At 50.6% G+C, this 19,745-nt stretch overlaps 1 protein-coding gene across 1 annotated transcript; it reads left to right on the top strand.

The window, feature by feature from the left end:
- The first annotated feature begins 7,607 nt into the window (after positions 1–7,607).
- LOC131083216 (endonuclease domain-containing 1 protein-like) lies at positions 7,608–11,415 on the top strand. Its single transcript, XM_058023651.1, has 2 exons — positions 7,608–7,920; positions 10,870–11,415. The coding sequence occupies exons 1-2, from the start codon at positions 7,636–7,638 to the stop codon at positions 11,413–11,415; spliced, it is 831 nt and encodes a 276-aa protein (XP_057879634.1). The 5' UTR covers positions 7,608–7,635.
- The last annotated feature ends 8,330 nt before the right edge of the window (positions 11,416–19,745 follow it).

The raw sequence follows: 19,745 nt of genomic DNA on the forward strand, positions 1-19,745 counted from the left end.
ATCAGTGGTGGGTCACTGGGGAGGTGCCAGCTGCCTGGAGTTTGCAATTGTGACACACATCCACAAGAAGGGCAGGAAGGATAATTTGGGGAATTACAGGCGTGTCCTCCTGAACTTGCATCCCAGAAGGGTTTTGGAGCAGATTGTCCTGAGTGTGATCACAGGACACATCCAGGAGAACCAAGGCATCAGTCCCAGCCAGTCAGCAGGGCTTTAGGAAAGACAGATCTTGCCTAGCGAACTGTTGGAAGCCTGGATGCTGAGAATTTTAAACTTTCTTTGCTGTAAGGCACAAACACACCAGGGCACACTGCATTTGACTTGAAGTCCTGGAGAAGGCTTCCAAAATTGAGTGATAGCCCTGAACTTACAGGTAAGTAATTTGAATAAAATTATGTAATATCAAAGGGTGAAAAACACAGGGTTTAACATTTTTGAATATAGCAATATATGTAAAGCAAGAGGGAGGGTTGTGGGCACTGGCCAGATGTTCTTCAGCTTCTTCCTCATGGGTTTGGGGAGCAGTATGTAATTGGTTAGAAAAGTCTGCATTGTGGACTTTAAGTGATTAGTTTCTGGATTAAAAGTCAAAAAAAATTTAGTTGTCATTTCTCAATTGGATAGTTTGGCCTTGAAAGATTTGGTTGAGAAAGATACTGGGCCAGTTTGTATCTTGTTAGTTGAATCCCGTAAAATTCACAAAAATCGCACTTTGTAAGACTGTAATACAGATCACAATTATTAAATACTGTACACCAAACACGAGAAACACTCCTGCACATTTCGTTCCAATTCTAACAATTAAGAAAATAAAATAACAACACAATAGCGAACCTGATCTCCTTTGATGACCAGATGACTGCTCCAGTGGATGAGGGGGGTGGCTGTGGAAGTGTCTACCTGGACTTCACCAAGGTCTCTGGCACAGTCTCCCACAGCATTCTCCTGGAAAAGCTGTCAGCCCTGGCCTTGGAGAGGTGCTCTCCTGGCTGCCTCAGGAGCTGCCTGCATGTCCAGGCCCAGAGAGCCTTGGTGACAGTGCCACATGCAGCTGGCGTCCGGCCACAAGCGCTGTCCCCAGGGTGGGGCCCGGTCTCGTTGAAGATCTTTCCTGATGATCTGGATGAAGGGATGCAGGGAACTCTCAGCAAGATCACAGATGGTGCCAAGTTTGGAGGGAGACTCAGCTGCTGGAGGGCAGGAAGGCTCTGCAGAGGGATCTGCACAGGCTGGATCCATGGACCGAGGCCACCTCTGCAGGCCGTGCAGAGCAAGGCCATGGAGCTGCTGAAGGCCCTGCAGGGAAAGGCCTGAGAGGAGCAGCTGAGGCAGCTGGGGTTCTTTAGCCCAGAGATGGGGGCTCCGAGAGATCATTTCTCTCCCCAGCTCCCTGAGAAGGGGCTGTAGCCAGCTGGGGTCTGCATTTTCTGCTGGACAGCCATCGAGACGATGAGAGGGCAAGGCCTTGACCTGCACCAGAAGAGATTCTGAAGGTGCCTCAGGAGGAATTTCTTCACATAAAGGGTGATTCAACATTGGAATGGACTGCCTGAAGATGTGGTGAAATCCCAATCTCTAGAGACTGGATGTGGCACTCGCTACCATGGTCCACTTGACAGGGTGTGATTGGTCCAAAGTTGGACTCCACGATGCCAGAGGCCTTTTCCAACAGAAATAATTCTGTGCTTCTGCCAGGCAGCCAGCTTGGAGCTGAGCACAGGGCTGCCCCAGCTCCACAAGCATGCTGCCAGGCACCTTTCAGCTGGCATTGCCTCTGCTTTCTGCTGAGCCTGCTGTGAATGGGCAATAAGGATGGAGCCCTTTGCTGAGCCCAGAGTTGCTCCATGCCCACGGTGGGGTGGGAAGCACCTGAGTTCCCTGGGAAGGTGCAGCTGCACTGCCATGGCAGGGTAATTTTGCAGTTTGCTCTGTGTCTGTCCATCTGTGGGGAGAGCTCTGTGCTCCAGTGGGTCACAGGGGTTTTTTGTCGCTCAGGAAAAATTATTTTGCTGGGAACTGTGAGGAGACATTGTGACTCAATCTGCTTCACTGCTCAGGGTTGGATCAGGCAGCTGGCTTAGGTCTTCCCCATTAACACCAATGGTTCACATTCTGTGGACTGAACATGTTGCCATGTGCTGTCCCGAAAGGGAAGGAAACAGGAGATTCAAGCCAGTGGCATCTTTTGACCTCTGCTTGAGAGAGCATCTAAGCAAAGATCCTTTGGTCCATGGGGGAAACAAAGTTCCTTGTTTGGCAACTTTTATGAGGTTACCTTGTAAAGTTACAGCTCTGATTTCTGAGGAACTGCTTATCTGTTGTATATCCGGGTGGCTTTTCCTTTACCCTCCCTGCAATGAGGTTCTCACTTCCTGAACCTGGGCAAAATGTCCCTTGCTGATGGGCAGCAGCACTTTGGCACAGGAATATCAGCCAAGAACCCCTGGGGGTCAGGTCAGGAGGTGTTCAGGAATGCTGCTGCCCACGTGCTGTGCCAAACACATGAAGATACTGCAGAGAACAATGTGGAAAACCTGCTCTAGCTGATTGTGGTGCAGCCTAGAGTCTGGACTAGAAGATTATAGAATTCCCTCCAAAACACAACAAATCAGTGATTCTGGGGTCCTGGCACATGCTTTTGTTTGGTGGCTTTTGAAAGTGCACCTTGGGAGCAGCAGCTGTTGTATCAGACAGGCTGGCTTTGGCATCAGACCCATAGAGAGCTTGGAGCAGCCAAAGCTGAATTCCTGTGCTGCACTCCTTGGACACCTTCATGCTCTGCTCTGCTTCTGAAGCTTTTCTGCAGATTGATGGGAAACTGATTTGGGAAAATGTATTCAATGCTTGTCAAAGATCCATGTGTGCCCCATCATGGAGTTTGCAAGAGCTTACAATAAAAGGGATTTGCTGAGTGCTGCATTGCAGGGTCACGTCTTCCATATATCACAATTTGCTTCCCACTGAAATTTCTACACCCACCAGGAAAGTAACAGTGCCCTGAGCATCCTTGCAGGACATTGGGTGTGAAAATGCAATCAGAGAATGCCACAACACCCACACAAGTGTCACCATCAGACACCAGTTATTCTCCTGTGAATGGCATGAACAAAATGTGCCAGGGTGCCAACAGCTCTTACAAGATACCTCCATTCATCCAGGAACAAAACTCCAACTTTGACGTCCCAAACTTTTACGAGCCTTTGGAGGTGGGGACCCTGCATGAAAGAATTCAATGGTTTCTTTGACTTCAGGACTGTGGGGCATTGCCACACTTTTCCCCTGGGAGGGATTTTACAGTTGGTCAGGCAGCACTGTGGAGTTGGGAGACACTTTGGGGATCTTTGATGGTTTATGGCCACTTCTAATGATGTGACCACTGCTGGCCCTGCTTTGTTCTGTCAGTTGGGCCCCATCAGAAAGGAGGAATTTACCCCACCTCCACCAGATCTGCTTCTTCTTGGCCTTCTCCTTCATTCTGGCTAAACCCCACTTTGTTTAAGACATCAGTCCCAGGTTAACAGAGACACAAGAAACCACAGGACTCAACCAGCATGCTGAAATAAACTTTGGTCTAACACACTTCTGTATATTTGTGGTTGTAACAAAGAACTCGTCATTCTGTTATTCCTGGACTTTTGGAAACAGAAGACAATTTGTCCAATTTAGTTTGAGTGAATGAATGGTCATTGAATGACAGAATATTTTGGCTTGGAAAGGACCTTAATGACCAGCCTACATCTATGCCCTCCCATAGGCAGGGACACCTTCCAGTATCCCAGGCTCCTCCAAGCCCCAGCCAGCCTGGCCATGGACACTTGCAGGTATGGGGCAGTCTCAGCTTCTGTGGGCAACCTGTGCTGGGGCTTCACCACCCCACAGTCACAAATATCTTCTTAATATCCTTTCTAAACCTACACTCCTTCCATTTCAAGCCCTTTCAGCTTGGCCCAGTGCTTTGGTTTAACCCCAGCCAGCAGCCACGTACCACAAAACCCCTCCCTCCCTCCCTGACCACCAGGATCAGGGAGAGAACTGGAAGGGGAAAGGTGGAAAACTCCTAGATGGAGATACAGAGAGTTGGACAGGGAAAGCAAAGGCTGAGCACACAAGCAAAGCACATCAAGGAATTCCTTCACCATTTCCCATGGATAGAAAGGTGTTCAGCCACCTCCAGGAGAGCAAGGCCCCATCCCACCTCACGCTTACCTCAGAAGACAAAATCCACTACTTCAAATGCCCCCTCCTTCCTCCTCCTTCCCATCACTTTATATCCTCAGCGTGATGCCTCGTGCTCTGGAATATCCTCTGGTCAGTTGGGCTCACCTGTCCTGGCTGTGTCTCCTCCCAACATCCCAGCTACCCCCAGCCTCCTCACCAGTCTGGCAATACAAGAAGCACAAAAGGCCTTGGCCTGTGAAAGCTCTGCCCAGCAATACCAGAAACATCTCTGTGTTATCAACTCTGTGTTCAGCACAACTCCAAAACACAGCCCCACACCTGCCACTGACAAAAACATTAACCCAGCACACTTGTCAGCTCCAAGCCCTTGTGCAGAGTCTGTCTCCAGCCCTCCTGTAGACTCCTCAAGTACTGGCAGGTGCTCTGAGGTATCCCCAGAGCCTTCTCCTTCCCAGGCTGCTGGGATGGAGCTGTCACACAGCCCTGGCAGCCAGGCAAGAGAATATCTGTAGCCTGGCCTTGGCAATGATGTTCTGGGAGGCTGCAGAAGGACAGACTGTGAATATCTGAGTGTATCAGAGTCAGGCCAGTCCATCCAGTGTCAGCAGAGCTGTTCTGTTGGGAGCAGAAACAGGTGTAGGTGCTGGAGCAGCAGCAGCTGCAGCTGTTGGGATTGATGAAAGGATCAAGGAACCCACCAGACCCTGTTAGCTGACCCTGACATGCCATGCTTCAAGTCAGCAAATTTGGTTGAAAGTCTGGGGAAACTAAAACAACTGTCAACCACTTCTCCTTTCTGTTGGAATTCCCTGTTTGAAACAAGGGGCAAATTTATGCCTGGGTATATATTGCAGGTGCACTCCTGAGGATTCAAACTCTCCTTTCTCCAGGGAGAAGACAGAAGGAATGATTCAGCTGCCTCTTTTGGGACCCTGCTTCCAGGTAAGCTCTTGCTCCTTCCTCAACAATGCCTCCAATATTCAAAGTCTTTCCTGAGTTTTGGATTGAATATACATGTGCAAACTCTGGGCTGGAGTTGCTGAGCTCTAAGGAGCAATCAGAGCTTATGCATGCACTGAATTTTGTAGGACTTGAGTATTTTCTGTCATTCAGGAGGGCAAGGACAGAAGAAGTGATTTGGGATAGAAACTCAAGCCAGCTCACCTCAAAATTAACAACTTTTGAATTAATCTGAAATCTAACAAACGGTTGAATAAGAAGGATGGGGGAGACTATTCAGTACTGAAACTCCACCCATGACCTTGCAAGAAACCTCTGGACTGACACAGGTGTGGTCTAAATTCCCAGGAAAAGTTATTCAAAAAGCTTCTTGCGAAATCCAACAACTGCCTCTTCCTCGAGAGCATATAAACCCAGAGAGTGTGAGACTGCAGCAGAGGCATTTGAGACTCCTCTGCCACTTTGGGGCTGCGAGCAGAATCCTGTGCCACTCCTTCTCACGGTAGGCTCTGAATCTGTAATATTAGATTTTACCTTTGTTAGATCTATTTTAATCTCAAGGAGTGGGTCATGCAGATGGACTTTTCAGACCCTTCTCTGCTTGATTTGGGGCAGCTTTGGGGATGATCTGCAGAGTACTGTAAAAATTCCAGACTGGTAGTTGCAGTTCTCAGTTTGCAGCTCATTGGTCACCACATTCCTGATCCAGAGCTGGAAAAGAGGAAAAGGACCAGATATCTTGGGTCAGAGCAGGGCTGTGTGCAGCTCAGCATCCTGAATCCAGTGGAAAGGGAGAGATGAGGGTCAGGGAGAAGAAGAAGACAAGGGCAAATGTGCAAGGTGACTTGTCAAGCCTTCAGCAGTGCTGAGCTCAGCCCCTGGCCAGCCCAAGGTGGGCTTTGTGCTTTAGAGGCTGTGGCAGCTTTGTGTGCCAGGAACCCATTGTCAAGATTTTGTGCTGGTTTAGGGCGAATTTGGTAGAGAATCTCTAAAGGAGGGCCCCTCCCCCCACCCAGTTCGGGAAGAATTGCTCAGGGAGAAGTGGAAAGAACCTGTTTATTTAACAGGCAGAGCACCCCCAGCACACCAAGTGAACAATATCGGATGACTCCACTCTGAAGAAGATGACAAAATCAGAAAGTCTCTTTCGGGGGTGGTTGCTATGTTAGTCCCTCCAGCGCTGTGGCAGCTGCTGCAGGCCAAACGGTGCAAGCCCTCGGTGTTCCCAGGTCCCAGTCTGGAGCAGGTTCGAAGAAAAAAAGGAGAGGAGAAACAGTCCAGGAAGGAATTTGGACTGTTTAGCTAGAACTAGCTAATAAGCAAAAGCAAGCAGACGCGAGAGCAGAGAGAGAGCAAGCAAAGCAGCCTGTCCCAGCTGCCTTATCCCAAATGCTGATGATATTAAATCTCTCCAATGAGTGTCTGGCAATGGAAATGGAAGCATCCCTGCTCTCCCAAACCTGTGCTGCCTCTGAAGGGAGACAAAGCTCCTCATGTGGTTGTCATCATCCCAGGGAACTTTTCAGCAGGTTTCTCAAAAAGGAATGACCTTACTGCCTGCTGAAAATCTCATCAGCACTGAGAAAGACAAAACAGGACAAGTTGCTGTCCAAGAAATTCCTGCAATGGTGCCTTTGCCTGTCCAGGGAAATCAATCAGCAAAGCTGAAGATGGGCATCAGCAGGAATCCCAAGCAACCAGGGCAAGAGCTGCCCCTCAGGGCTGGCATTGCAGCAGCCACTGTGCTGATAAGATAGAGGTGTTATCCCTCATGCTTGCTGTTGCCATCTGCTTGGCCCCTTCATTTGCTCCCTCCGTGTGCCTGCAAGTTCAGAGTCTTGGGTTGGATAATGTGGAAGTGCAAGGTGAGCAGCAGGACACGCATGGCCCCATGTCAGCTGAGAGGCAGGAGCCCAGGTGGATGATTTGGGGTTCAGTGTTGGGTCTGACTGGAAGAGCTGAGTGTCTGTGTGAACCTGGATGGGGCCAGAGAGCTGTAGGCAGTGCAGCATTGCTGTTCTTTGCCTGCCCAATGGCCCATGAGATTAAAGCCCAGCTGAGCATGGCAGGGGGCTGAGCAGAGTCTGTGCCCAGCTGCAGGTGTGTGCTGTGGGAAGGTGCTGAGAGCAGGAGGGAGGTGGGCAAAGGTGACCTTGTCCCAGGGCTGTGCCTCAGTTGCAAGATCCCTTTGCTGTGAGAGCTGATTGCAGTCCTGGTGGGTTTGGCTCCTTCCTCCTACAGGCTGAGTGCTCCCACTGCTGCCTCTGCTGGGCATCTAAACTCTGTTTTAGGTTCTACTGTTATTGCCCTTGTGATTTTTCCATATTCAGGAGGACAGAAATTACTCCTTTCCTGGTCTCTCAGAATGCCTTCCCTTGCCAGCTCTGTCCCCCTTCACGAAAAGATTGCAGGCCATGACCTGCTCTCTCCAAGCTGAGTGTCCCTCTGCATTTGCCTTCCAGGGGAGCAAGAGCCCTTCACTGAAATCCTGCCACCATGCTGGGGCTGCTGCTGCTGCAGGTGTTGGCCAGCTGCCTCTGGCTGGGACACAGCGAGGTGGTGAACTCCTTTGACAGCTGTCCTCAGTTCTTCTATGATGGGATTCCCCCAAATGATGCCCTGAATCCAAATAACCCAGCCCGGATCTGTCAGCGCTTCAGCAACTCGTATCACTATGCCACCCTGTACGACAGAGACAGGAGAATTCCAGTGTACTCTGCTTACAAATACAGGCCTGGACCTTACACGAGACCTTCAAGGAAGTGGATGGTTGAGCCTCAGGTGAGTGTCCCTCTTACACACTTCACCCTCCAGCCACCCAGACATAGGCCGCAGCATTTAAATTACCACTTGTATTTCCTAACACCCCTCTAAACACATGCAAATGGACACACTGATGGGAATGTCCTCGTTGAACTTCAAACACCTCCACCATATGATTCCTCTGATGCATCTCAGACATCAGCAGGAGCATGAGATGAATCACATCCCAAAGGTGCCCAGCTCTCTGCCTTCACCTGACAGGAACAGCAAATCACATTACTTGGCATGACATGACAAAGTCAAATGCTTCCCCTCCCTGTGCCCTGCTCTGCTGGCTGACCAAGTGATGGGGAAAAGGCATCCAGGAGAGGCAAAACTTGAGGGACCAACAGTCCTGCTGGGATCTGATCCCCACTTTGCCCTGAGCTGTTCTGCATCCCTGGCAGAGCTTATCTGCTCCCAGTGAAGAGTCAAACAGGCTTTGTGATTGGTGTGAGAGAAGTGAGGAGAAACTCAGAAGGGGTGAGATGGCCCAGGGACAAAGCCTTGAGGGAAAAGGCACCGGAGATGAGAGGGTCAGGTTAACTGTGCAGGGATTTCTGGAGGGACATTTCAGGCAGTGACAAGTGAGTAGTGTAGCAAGCTGAATTGCTGCTAGCATAGTCCCTTTGCATAAAATGCACAGATGTTTTATTCAGCTGTGCAGTGCGATGTTCAGGTCCCAGCACCCACACATACAGGGTGAAAATTTTGGTCTGCCAAGGGGCCCTGGGGTCAGCTTGGCCTCAGGGCAGTGCAAAGATGAGGGCCAATCAGGGAATAGGGAGATGTGACTCAGGGGCATAGGAACAAACATAGGAACATGGGAAGGAGGCAATGGGGTCTAATAGCTCTTTGGGGGAAGTTTCTTGTGTCTCCCTAAACCAGGGAATGGCCCCCCCATGCTCTCCACAGAGGAGCATCAGTGTTGGTCCATTGAGAAGGGTGTGATCTCCACCCATGGGCAGTGACCCCTGAGCACCTTTGGCTCAGGCTTGCTCCAGAAGGATCCAGCAGACAGACAGAATTCCACAAGCTCTAGAGCCTTCCCAAATGTCCTGTAGACAAACCTCAGGAGAACAGGCCAGGCCAATTGCAGAAGAGAAAAAGAAGCAATTCCTGTCATTGGTAAGGACAGAGTAGCAGGACAGCTACGGGGGAAGGTGAGCCAGAGGGGGAAACCACATGCCCTGCTGCAAAGGAAGGCTAAATATGTTTGCCTAAAGATGAACCAAAAGATGTTGAAGTTATAAAAAAAATAATAATTTCATTTTATGCATAGGAACTCAAGCACCTAATCTGGTCTTGCACTACTGCAGCCTCCACATTCTCTCTTTTTGAGGGATCATAGAATGGTTGGTGTTGGAAGGAACCTTAAAGACCATCTCAGTCCAACTCCCCTGCATGGGCCAGGCCACTTGCTGTTAGACCATGTCCTGGTTCAGGGCAAATTTTGAAGAGAACCCCCAAAGGGGCTTCTCTAGGAAAGCAGATTCAATTGGCCCCTCCCGCAACCTGTCCGGGAGAAAATACCTCCTTGGAGAAAAGTGGAAAAAACCCTGTTTATTAAACAATAAAATCTAAACAATATTAAAAAATAAAACCCCTTGCTGCTCCAAAAGAGATGACAAACTCAGAAAAGTTCCCTCCCTGGGCTGCAGTTCAGCTCACTCAGGCTCTTAGCAGTCCCTCCTGTGCTGGAAATGCCGCGGCCCAGGCCCGGCCCCATGGGCCACAGGTGGGAGCTGCCAATGCTCCGGTCCAGTCCAGAGCAGGTTTAAACAGTTCCAAAGGAAAGGGAAAAAGGAAAAAAACCCACAGAGGCTGAAACTAACTAAAAGCAAAGGAGAGCTCTGTCCTGCTGTCTGTCTGTCCGCAGACAGCACAGGCCAGGAGCAGGAATGTGGAGAAGTGAGTGCAGTGTCTGAAAACAAAGTGCTGCTTCTTCTCTCCCCCCGTCACTCTTTAGAACTAGTCTTAAAGGTGCAAAACTTCTTATTCAGCATAAACAGAACAAGATGATTGGGGATAAAAGCATCATATAGTCAACCTAGGACAGACCAGCGTGCTCCAAGCCCTGTCCAACCTGGCATTTTCCTCCTGGACCTTGGACCCCAGACACCCAAAAAATCTTTGATATTTTTTTAACTTTCTCCAGAGGCATTCTTGGAGTATTTCGTTTACCCAGGACTCTTTTGGAATTACAGGTTCCTCTCAAAGGCTGATAGTTTCTAACTACTTTTCAGCAATGCTGCAGAAAATTCTCCCTGGCCCAGATCAGCTCTGGGACACATTCTCAGCACTGCTGTAACAGATTCCATTCAAATTGAGATCCTTTTGCCTACTGAGCAAAACTGTTCATCCTTGAATGAACTGTATCCCTCCCAGGGAAACCTCAGCTCCAGGACTGATTTCCTGACACATCTTCCTGTATATGGGGTTACAGGAGCCAACCTCTGGTGTTCCAGGAATGCGCAACACCTGTAGCAACCCCACAAAACATCACAGAATCACAGCATCACAGTGCGGTGTGAGGGGATCCAGGGAGAGCCCTGGGCAGATTTGGGCTGTGGAGACAGGAGGAAAGGGAAGCAGATTTGGCAGTCCCACCAAATTCGCCTTTCAATCCTAGGAGTGGGAAATGCTCCTTGTCTGGTGCATCCATCCATGCTCCAAGCACAAACTGCAGGCTGGATCACAAAGGTCACAAGTGCAACTGAGAGCAGTCAGATTCTGAGCTGCTTGCTCTTTAAAGCTCTTGCATTCATGCAGGAGGGGCATGTGTATGATTTGTCTCAGATTCATATGTTTTTAAACACTTTGATGACAAAAAATGGGATCTTGACCATCGGAAACTTCTGCTCCAGGGAAATCTTCTCCATTACTCCCATTCCCTATGCTAACACCACTTTTTCTTTCCCTGTCCAGCTTATAGGTAAAAATAATCTTAAAGAGATGACAAGTGAGAAGAACCTCATATATAATCACTCCTTCACCTTAGACAAAATCAAAGAGAGCCAAGCTATTGATGATGACTACAGAGGACAGAAGGATTTGACCCGTGGCCATTTGAGCCCCAATGGCCATCAGTACAGTGAAGAGAGCAAGATTGCTACCTTCACCCTTACCAACATAGTGCCTCAGGACGAGACTCTCAACAATGTCAACTGGAATGCTTACGAGTCTCAAACAATGCCCAAAAAGACCCAGGGCTGTACAACCACCTACGTGATCACAGGTGCTGTGCCTGGGAACACCTACGTATCCAATAACAGGGTTAATGTACCCAGCCACATCTGGTCAGCTGCCTGCTGTATGTTGGACAAAAAGCCCCCAAAGGCTTGGGGGGCCATTGCTGAGAACAAGAGCAAAAAAGAGGTAGAGCAGCTCAGCCTGGAGGATCTGGAGAACAGATTGACTAAGCTCTACGGTAAAAACGTTAATCTGTTCAACAATGCCTGTTCCCAGAAATAGGCCTCACTTCCTCAATGGAAAAGGCTCGGGGAATTTTCCATTCTGTCATAGAATCACAGAATCACAGAGTGGTTTGGTTTGGATGGGACCTTTAAGCCTTAAAGATCATCTCATTCTGACCTGCCTGCCATGGGCAGGGACACCTTCCACTACACCAGCTTGTTCCAAGCCCTCCCCAGCCTGGCCTTGAACCATTCCAGGGATGGGGAAGTCAAAAAAGCTCTGGGTAACTTTTACTCATACCACAGCCTGCTCACTGTAATTTACTGCTTTATAATATCCCATCTAACCCTGCCCTCGATCAGGGTGAAACCATTCCCTCCTGTCCTCTCACTCCATACCCTTGTCCAAAGACCCTCTCCAGCCCTCTTGGAGGTCCTTGATGTACTACACTCTCAGCAGTCTTCTCCAGGCTGAACATCCCCAGCTCTCTCACCCTCACTCCAGAGCAGACACACCCCAGCCCTTGGAGCACCTTCATGGCCTCCACTGGACTCCACTCCAACAGCTTTGGATCCTTCTTGTGCTGTGGGCCCCAGAGCTGGAGGCAGCACTGCAGGTGGGGTCTGAGCAGAGCAGAGTAGAGGGGGACAAATGTCCTGGTCAGAGTCTGTGCTGCTTCCTTCTCTGGTGTGTTTCCAGCTCTGTCCCTCAGGGCACCTCCTGCTCTGCTCAAAGGCACAAAGATGTGGGCAGAGCCTCCAGCTGCTTTGCTTTGCTGCCCACATCAGGAGAGAGCTCTGAGGAACGAGTCCTCTCCTCCTCAGCTGTCCCCAAGAGTGTGCAGCTGACTTGTCCCTCACCTCCTTAGCCAGGCTGTGGCACCAGGGAGCCTCAGGGTGCCCAGAGATCCTGTCTGGAGATCTCCATGTCTGGAGATCCCCAAAGCCCAACAATACATGATTCTGGACAACCTGCTCTAGCTGCTCCTGCTGCAGCCTGGAGTGTGGACTAGAAGATTATAGAATTCCCTCCAAAACACAACAATTCAGTGATTCTGTGATCCTGGCACATGCTTTTGTTTGGTGGCTTTTGAAACTGCACCTTGAGAGCAGCAGCTGTTGTATCAGACAGGCAGGCTTTGGCATCAGACCCATAGAGTGCTTGGAGCAGCCAAAGCTGAATTCCTGTGCTGCACTCCTTGGACACCTTCATGCTCTGCTCTGCTTCTGAAGCTTTTCTGCAGATTGATGGGAAACTGATTTGGGGAAATGTATTCAATGCTTGTCAAAGATCCATGTGTGCCCCATCATGGAGTTTGCAAGAGCTTACAATAAAAGGGATTTGCTGCAGTGCTGCATTGCGGGGTCATGTCGTCTATAAACCACAATTTGCTTCTCACTGAAATTTCTACACCCACCACAGAAGTCACAGTGCCCAGAGCATCCTTGCAGGACATTGGGTGTGCAAATGCAATCAGAGGATGCCACAACACCCACACAAGTGTCACCATCAGACACCAGTCATTCTCCTGTGAATGGCATGGACAAAGTGTGCCAGGGTGCCAACAGCTCATGCAAGCTGTGTCACTTTCAGAGGTGCCAGCTTGGGACTGGACATCTCAGCTCAGGGGCTGTTGTTCATTGTCCTGCTGGGTCTCACTGCTCAGCCAGGACCAACCTGTTTGGGGCTGCTCTAAAACACAGGTTCTGGTGGGTTTGCAGAGTGAGGCAGCCCCATGCAGGTGTCTCCAGGTGTGCTGGTGTCCCAGCTGTGACCGCAGCCAGCAGAGCTCCAGGCCTGCCTCAGCTGCACACAGAGCTGCACCCTGGGCCCCTGCAGCTGCCCTGAGCTTTGGAGAGCCCCACTGGGGCTGGCTGATGTGCTGCAGCATCCTGGGCAACAGGCACCCCCAGCTGGGCCAGCAGCCAGAGGCCAGGCCCCTTCCCCAGGGGCAGCTCTGGGGGCTCTGCACACCTGAGCACAGGCACCAGGTGCCAGGGCAGACACGGGGCACGGCCTGGCAGCACCATGCAGTTCTGCTCCTCTTGCCTCCAGCTGCCATGGCCACAGCAGCCATAGCCCTGCCTTGTGCCAGCGGGGCTGCACACACCCCTGGGAGAAGATGTTGCTTTTAGGAGAGCAAAGTGAGCACATCACTCTCACTGCCTTTGCTGCACAGCTCCTGCCCTCCCAACTCCCCTGCCTGGATGGATTTTTTCTGTTGTAATCAAATGCTGACACAGCCCCTGCTGGGATGAAAGCATCAGAGTGATTTCAGGCTGAGGGCCCTCTGCAGACACCTCTGCTGTACCTCAGGCTGAGGCTCCCTCTGACTTGCTCACACACCTCTGCACACTGGCTGGGGCTTGGGACCACCCTCATCCTCACCATTCCTCATGCCATGTCTCACTGCCACCACTTTCCAGGCTCTGGAGCCACTGGCTGCTTGAACAACTGTCATGGTTTGACACTGGCCAAACACCAGGCACCCACAAAAGCTGCTCACTCAGCCTCCCCTGTCATAGCTGGACAGTGGAGAGAAAAAAAATAATAAAAGATTTATGAGTTGAGATAAGGACTCAGAGTAAACACTCCCAAGGGCAAAACTTGTTCAACTTAGAGATAGAAAATGAGTTTATTACAGACACAATCAGAGGAGGATAATGAGAAGTAAAATAGCCTTTTAAAAACACCTTTTCTTTCCTCAACACTTCCCTCCTTCCCACCAACAGCACAGGCAGACAGAGTGAGGGGGGCTTGGTCAGTTCATCACGCAAGGTTCTCTTCCAGTGCTCAGGGAGAGGAGTCCCTCCCCTTCTGCACCGTGGGGTCCCTCCCATGGGAGACAGTTCTCCTTGAACTTCTCCAGTGCGGCTCCACTCTCACTAGCAGCAGCCCAACCAAAACTGCTGCAACAGGAGTCCCTCCCACAGGCACACAGTCCTCCCCAAACTGCCCTGGCCTGGGTCATCCTTCCATTGGGTGCAGTCCAAGGACAGGCTGCTCCAGCAGGGGAGCAGGGGACCCCTCTCTTCACCAGGTCTCCCAGTGCATCACAGCCTCCTCAGGGCATCCCCCTGCTCCAGACTGGGCACATCCCCCATGGGCTGTGGGTGGATCTCTGAATATATCCTGGATTCCCATGGCCTGTGTGCGGATCTCTGAATCCCCTGTGGATCCCCATGGCTTGCAGAGGCAGAGCGGCTTCACCATGGCCTACAGAGGAATCTTGGCTCCAGCACATGGGGCACCACTTCCTCCTCCTTCTCCACTGACCTTGGTGTCTCCATGTGGTTTCCCTCACATGTTCTCACGTCCTCCTAGACTCTGACTGGAATTCAAACTGCACACTCCACTTTGTTTTCATTTTCTTCTTAAATATGTTATTGCAGAGGTGTCACCAACATCTCTAATTGGCCCAGCTGTGGCCAGCAGCATGTCCATCGACAGAGCCACCACAGATTGGGTTTGCTGGACAATGGTGGAAGCTTCTAGAAGCTTCTCACAGAAGACACCTATGTGGGCCCCCCACACCCAAAATCCCAGCTGTGCAAAACCAACACACAAACCCCATCAGTGCCACCTCTGTCGACTTCCCAGGCTCCTCCTAGGACCTTCACTCCTGGCAATAATCAGAAATGTCCTGCCATCCCCAGCAAGCTTGGAAATACATGGGAAGCCCAACAGTGAAAAGGATCAGCTTGGACTCTGCCTTATTTCATTCATGAGGACTGTTGCTTTCCATCAGTGGTGGGTCACTGGGGAGGTGCCAGCTGCCTGGAGTTTGCAATTGTGACACACATCCACAAGAAGGGCAGGAAGGATAATTTGGGGAATTACAGGCGTGTCCTCCTGAACGTGCATCCCAGAAGGGTTTTGGAGCAGATTGTCCTGAGTGTGATCACAGGGCACATCCAGGAGAACCAAGGCATCAGTCCCAGCCAGCAGGGCTTTAGGAAAGGCAGGTCCTGCCGAGTGAACTGGATCTCCTTTGATGACCAGATGACCGGCCCAGTGGATGAGGGGGGTGGCTGTGGAAGTGTCTACCTGGACTTCACCAAAGCCTCTGGCACAGTCTCCCACAGCATTCTCCTGGAAAAGCTGTCAGCCCAGGCCTTGGAGAGGTGCTCTCCTGGCTGCCTCAGGAGCTGCCTGCATGTCCAGGCCCAGAGAGCCTTGGTGACAGTGCCACATGCAGCTGGCGTCCGGCCACAAGCGCTGTCCCCAGGGTGGGGCCCGGTCTCGTTGAAGATCTTTCCTGATGATCTGGATGAGGGGATGCAGGGAACTCTCAGCAAGATCACAGATGGCGCCAAGTTTGGAGGGAGACTCAGCTGCTGGAGGGCAGCAAGGCTCTGCAGAGGGATCTGCACAGGCTGGATCCACGGGCCGAGGCCACCTCTGCAGGCCATGCAGAGCAAGGCCATGGAGCTGCTGAAGGCCCTGCAGGGAAAGGCCTGTGAGGAGCAGCTGAGGCAGCTGGGGTTCTTTAGCCCAGACATGGGGGCTCCGAGAGATCATTTCTCTCTCCAGCTCCCTGAAAAGGGGCTGTAGCCAGCTGGGGATCTGCATTTTCTGCTGGACAGCCATCGAGACAATGAGAGGGCAAGGCCTCGACCTGCACCAGGGGAGATTCTGAAGGTGCCTCAGGAGGAATTTCTTCACATAAAGGGTGATTCAGCATTGGAATGGACTGCCTGAAGATGTGGTGAAATCCCAATCTCTGGAGACTGGATGTGGCACTCGGTGCCATGGTCCACTTGAAGAGGTGGTGATTGTTCCAAGGTTGGACTCCACGATGCCAGAGGCCTTTTCCAACAGAAATAATTCTGTGCTTCTGCCAGGCAGCCAGCTTGGAGCTGAGCACAGGGCTGTCCCAGCTCCACAAGCATGCTGCCAGGCACCTTTCAGCTGGCATTGCCTCTGCTTTCTGCTGAGCCTGCTGTGAATGGGCAATAGGGATGGAGCCCTTTGCTGAGCCCAGAGCTGCTCCATGCCCACGGTGGGGTGGGAAGCACCTGAGTTCCCTGGGAAGGTGCAGCTGCACTGCCATGGCAGGGTAATTTTGCAGTTTGCTCTGTGTCTGTCCCTCTTTGGGGAGAGCTCTGGGCTCCAGTGTGTCACAGGGATTTTTTGTCACTCGGGATAGATTTTTTTTGCTGGGAATTGTGAGGAGACACTGTGACCTCAAGCTGCTTCACTGCTCATGTTTGGATCGGGCAGCTGGCTAAGCCCATTTCCAGTAACACCAATGGTTAACATTCGGTGGACTGAACATGTTGCCATGTGCTGTCCAAAAAGAGAAGGAAACAGGACAATCAAGACAGAGATATCTTCTAAACTTTGCTTGATAGAGCAAGTAAGCAAAGATCCTTTAGTCCATCCAGGAAACAAACTTCCCTGTTTGGCAACTTTTATGAGGTTATATTGCAAAATTGTGACTCTGATTTCTGAGGAACTGCTTATCTGTTGTATATCCGGGCGGCTTTCTGTTTACACTCCCTGCAATGAGGTTCTCACTTCCTGTACCTGGGCAAAATGTCCCTTGCTGATGGGCAGCAGCACTTTGGCACAGGAATATCAGCCAAGAACCCCTGGGGGTCAGGTCAGGAGGTGTTCAGGAATGCTGCTGCCCAAGTGCTGTGCCCCACACATGAAGATGCTGCAGAGAACAATGTGGAAAACCTGTTCTAGCTGATTGTGGTGCAGCCTAGAGTCTGGACGAGAAGATTATAGAATTCCCTCCAAAACACAACAAATCAGTGATTCTGGGGTCCTGGCACATGCTTTTGTTTGGTGGCTTTTGAAACTGCACCTTGGGAGCAGCAGCTGTTGTATCAGACAGGCTGGCTTTGGCATCAGACCAGTAGTGAGCTTGGAGCAGCCAAAGCTGAATTCCTGTGCTGCACTCCTTGGACACCTTCATGCTCTGCTCTGCTTCTGAAGCTTTTCTGCAGATTGATGGGAAACTGATTTGGGGAAATGTATTCAATGCTTGTCAAAGATCAATGTGTGCCCCATCATGGAGTTTGCAAGAGCTTACAATAAAAGGGATTTGCTGCAGTGCTGCAATGCAAGGCCACGTCTTCTATAAACCACGAGCTGCTTCTCACTGAAATTTCTACATCCACCAGTAAAGCCACAGTGCCCAGAGCATCCTTGCAGGACATTGGGTGTGAAAATGCAATCAGAGAATGCCACAACACCCACACAAGTGTCAGCTCCAGACACCAGTTATTCTCCTGTGAATGGCATGAACAAAATGTGCCAAGGTGCCAACAGCTCTTACAAGATACCTCCATTCATCCAGGAACAAAACTCCAACTTTGACATCCCAAACTTTTATGAGCCTTTTGAGGTGGGGACCCTGCATGAAAGAGTTCAATGGGTTCTTTGACTTCAGGACTGTGGGGCATTGCCACACTTTTCCCCTGGGAGGGGTTTTACAGTTGGTCAGGCAGCACTGTGGAGTTGGGAGACACTTTGGGGATCTTTGATGGTTTATGGCCCCTTCTAATGATGTAACCACTGCTGGCCCTGCTTTGTTCTGTCAGTTGGGCCCCATCAGAAAGGAGGAATTTACCCCACCTCCACCAGATCTGCTTCTTCTTGGCCTTCTCCTTCATTCTGGCTAAACCCCACTTTGTTTAAGACATCAGTCCCAGGTTAACAGAGACACAAGAAACCACAGGACTCAACCAGCATGCTGAAATAAACTTTGGTCTAACACACTTCTGGATATTTGTGGTTGTAACAAAGAACTCGTCATTCTGTTATTCCTGGACTTTTGGAAACAGAAGAAAATTTGGCCAATTTAGTTTGAGTGAATGAATGGTCATTGAATGACAGAATATTTTGGCTTGGAAAGGACCTTAATGACCAGCCTACATCCATGCCCTCCCATAGGCAGGGACACCTTCCAGTATCCCAGGCTCCTCCAAGCCCCAGCCAGCCTGGCCATGGACACTTGCAGGTATGGGGCAGTCTCAGCTTCTGTGGGCAACCTGTGCTGGGGCTTCACCACCCCACAGTCACAAATATCTTCTTAATATCCTTTCTAAACCTACACTCCTTCCATTTCAAGCCCTTTCAGCTTGGCCCAGTGCTTTGGTTTAACCCCAGCCAGCAGCCACGTTCCACAAAACCCCTCCCTCCCTCCCTGAGCACCAGGATCAGGGAGAGAACTGGAAGGGGAAAGGTGGAAAACTCCTGGGTGGAGATACAGAGAGTTGGACAGGGAAAGCAAAGGCTGAGCACACAAGCAAAGCACATCAAGGAATTCCTTCACCATTTCCCATGGATAGAAAGGTGTTCAGCCACCTCCAGGAGAGCAAGGCCCCATCCCACCTCACGCTTACCTCAGAAGACAAAACCCACTACTTCAAATGCCCCCTCCTTCCTCCTCCTTCCCCTCACTTTATATCCTCAGCGTGATGCCTCGTGCTCTGGAATATCCTCTGGTCAGTTGGGCTCACCTGTCCTGGCTGTTTCTCCTCCCAACATCCCAGCTACCCCCAGCCTCCTCACCAGCCTGGCAATACAAGAAGCACAAAAGGCCTTGGCCTGTGAAAGCTCTGCCCAGCAATACCAGAAACATCTCTGTGTAACCAACTCTGTGTTCAGCACAACTCCAAAACACAGCCCCACACCTGCCACTGACAAAAACATTAACCCAGCACACCTGTCAGCTCCAAGCCCTTGTGCAGAGTCTGTCTCCAGCTCTCCTGTAGACTCCTCAAGTACTGGCAGGTGCTCTGAGGTATCCCCAGAGCCTTCTCCTTCCCAGGCTGCTGGGATGGAGCTGTCACACAGCCCTGGCAGCCAGGCAAGAGAATATCTGTAGCCTGGCCATGGCAATGGTGTTCAGGGAGGCTGCAGAAGGACAGACTGTGAATATCTGAGTGTATCAGAGTCAGGCCAGTCCATCCAGTGTCAGCAGAGCTGTTCTGTTGGGAGCAGAAACAGGTGAAGGTGCTGGAGCAGCAGCAGCTGCAGCTGGTGGGATTGATGAAAGGATCAAGGAACCCACCAGACCCTGTTAGCTGACCCTGACATGCCATGCTGCAAGGGAGGAAATTTGGGAGAAATTCTGAGGAAACTAAAACAATGTCAGCATCTTTCAGAGTGTGTGTGAAGAAATTCTGTAAATAAAAATAGAAAACTTCTCTTTTCTGTGGAATTCACAGTTTACCAAAAAGGGCAACTTCATGCCTGTGTATATAGTTAACCTATCCTGACATACCATGCTGCAAGGCAGCAGATTCGGAAGAAATTCTGGGGAACTATCACAAACAACAGTCAGCACATTTCTGAGTGGATTTGATCGTGCCCCTGAATAAAAATAGATAACTTCTCTATTCTGTAGAATTCCTTGTATATAACAAGGG

The sequence above is a fragment of the Melospiza georgiana genome, chromosome 4, assembly GCF_028018845.1.
Source record: "Melospiza georgiana isolate bMelGeo1 chromosome 4, bMelGeo1.pri, whole genome shotgun sequence".
NCBI lineage: Eukaryota > Metazoa > Chordata > Aves > Passeriformes > Passerellidae > Melospiza > Melospiza georgiana.

What these genes read in the sequence shown, in the direction of transcription:
- LOC131083216 (XM_058023651.1), top strand. Translation starts at nt 7,636, where the DNA reads ATGCTGGGGCTGCTGCTGCTGCAGGTGTTGGCCAGCTGCCTCTGGCTG. An exon ending in AGTGGATGGTTGAGCCTCAG is followed by an intron (nt 7,921 to 10,869) that starts GTGAGTGTCCCT and finishes TTCCCTGTCCAG; the next exon opens with CTTATAGGTAAAAATAATCT.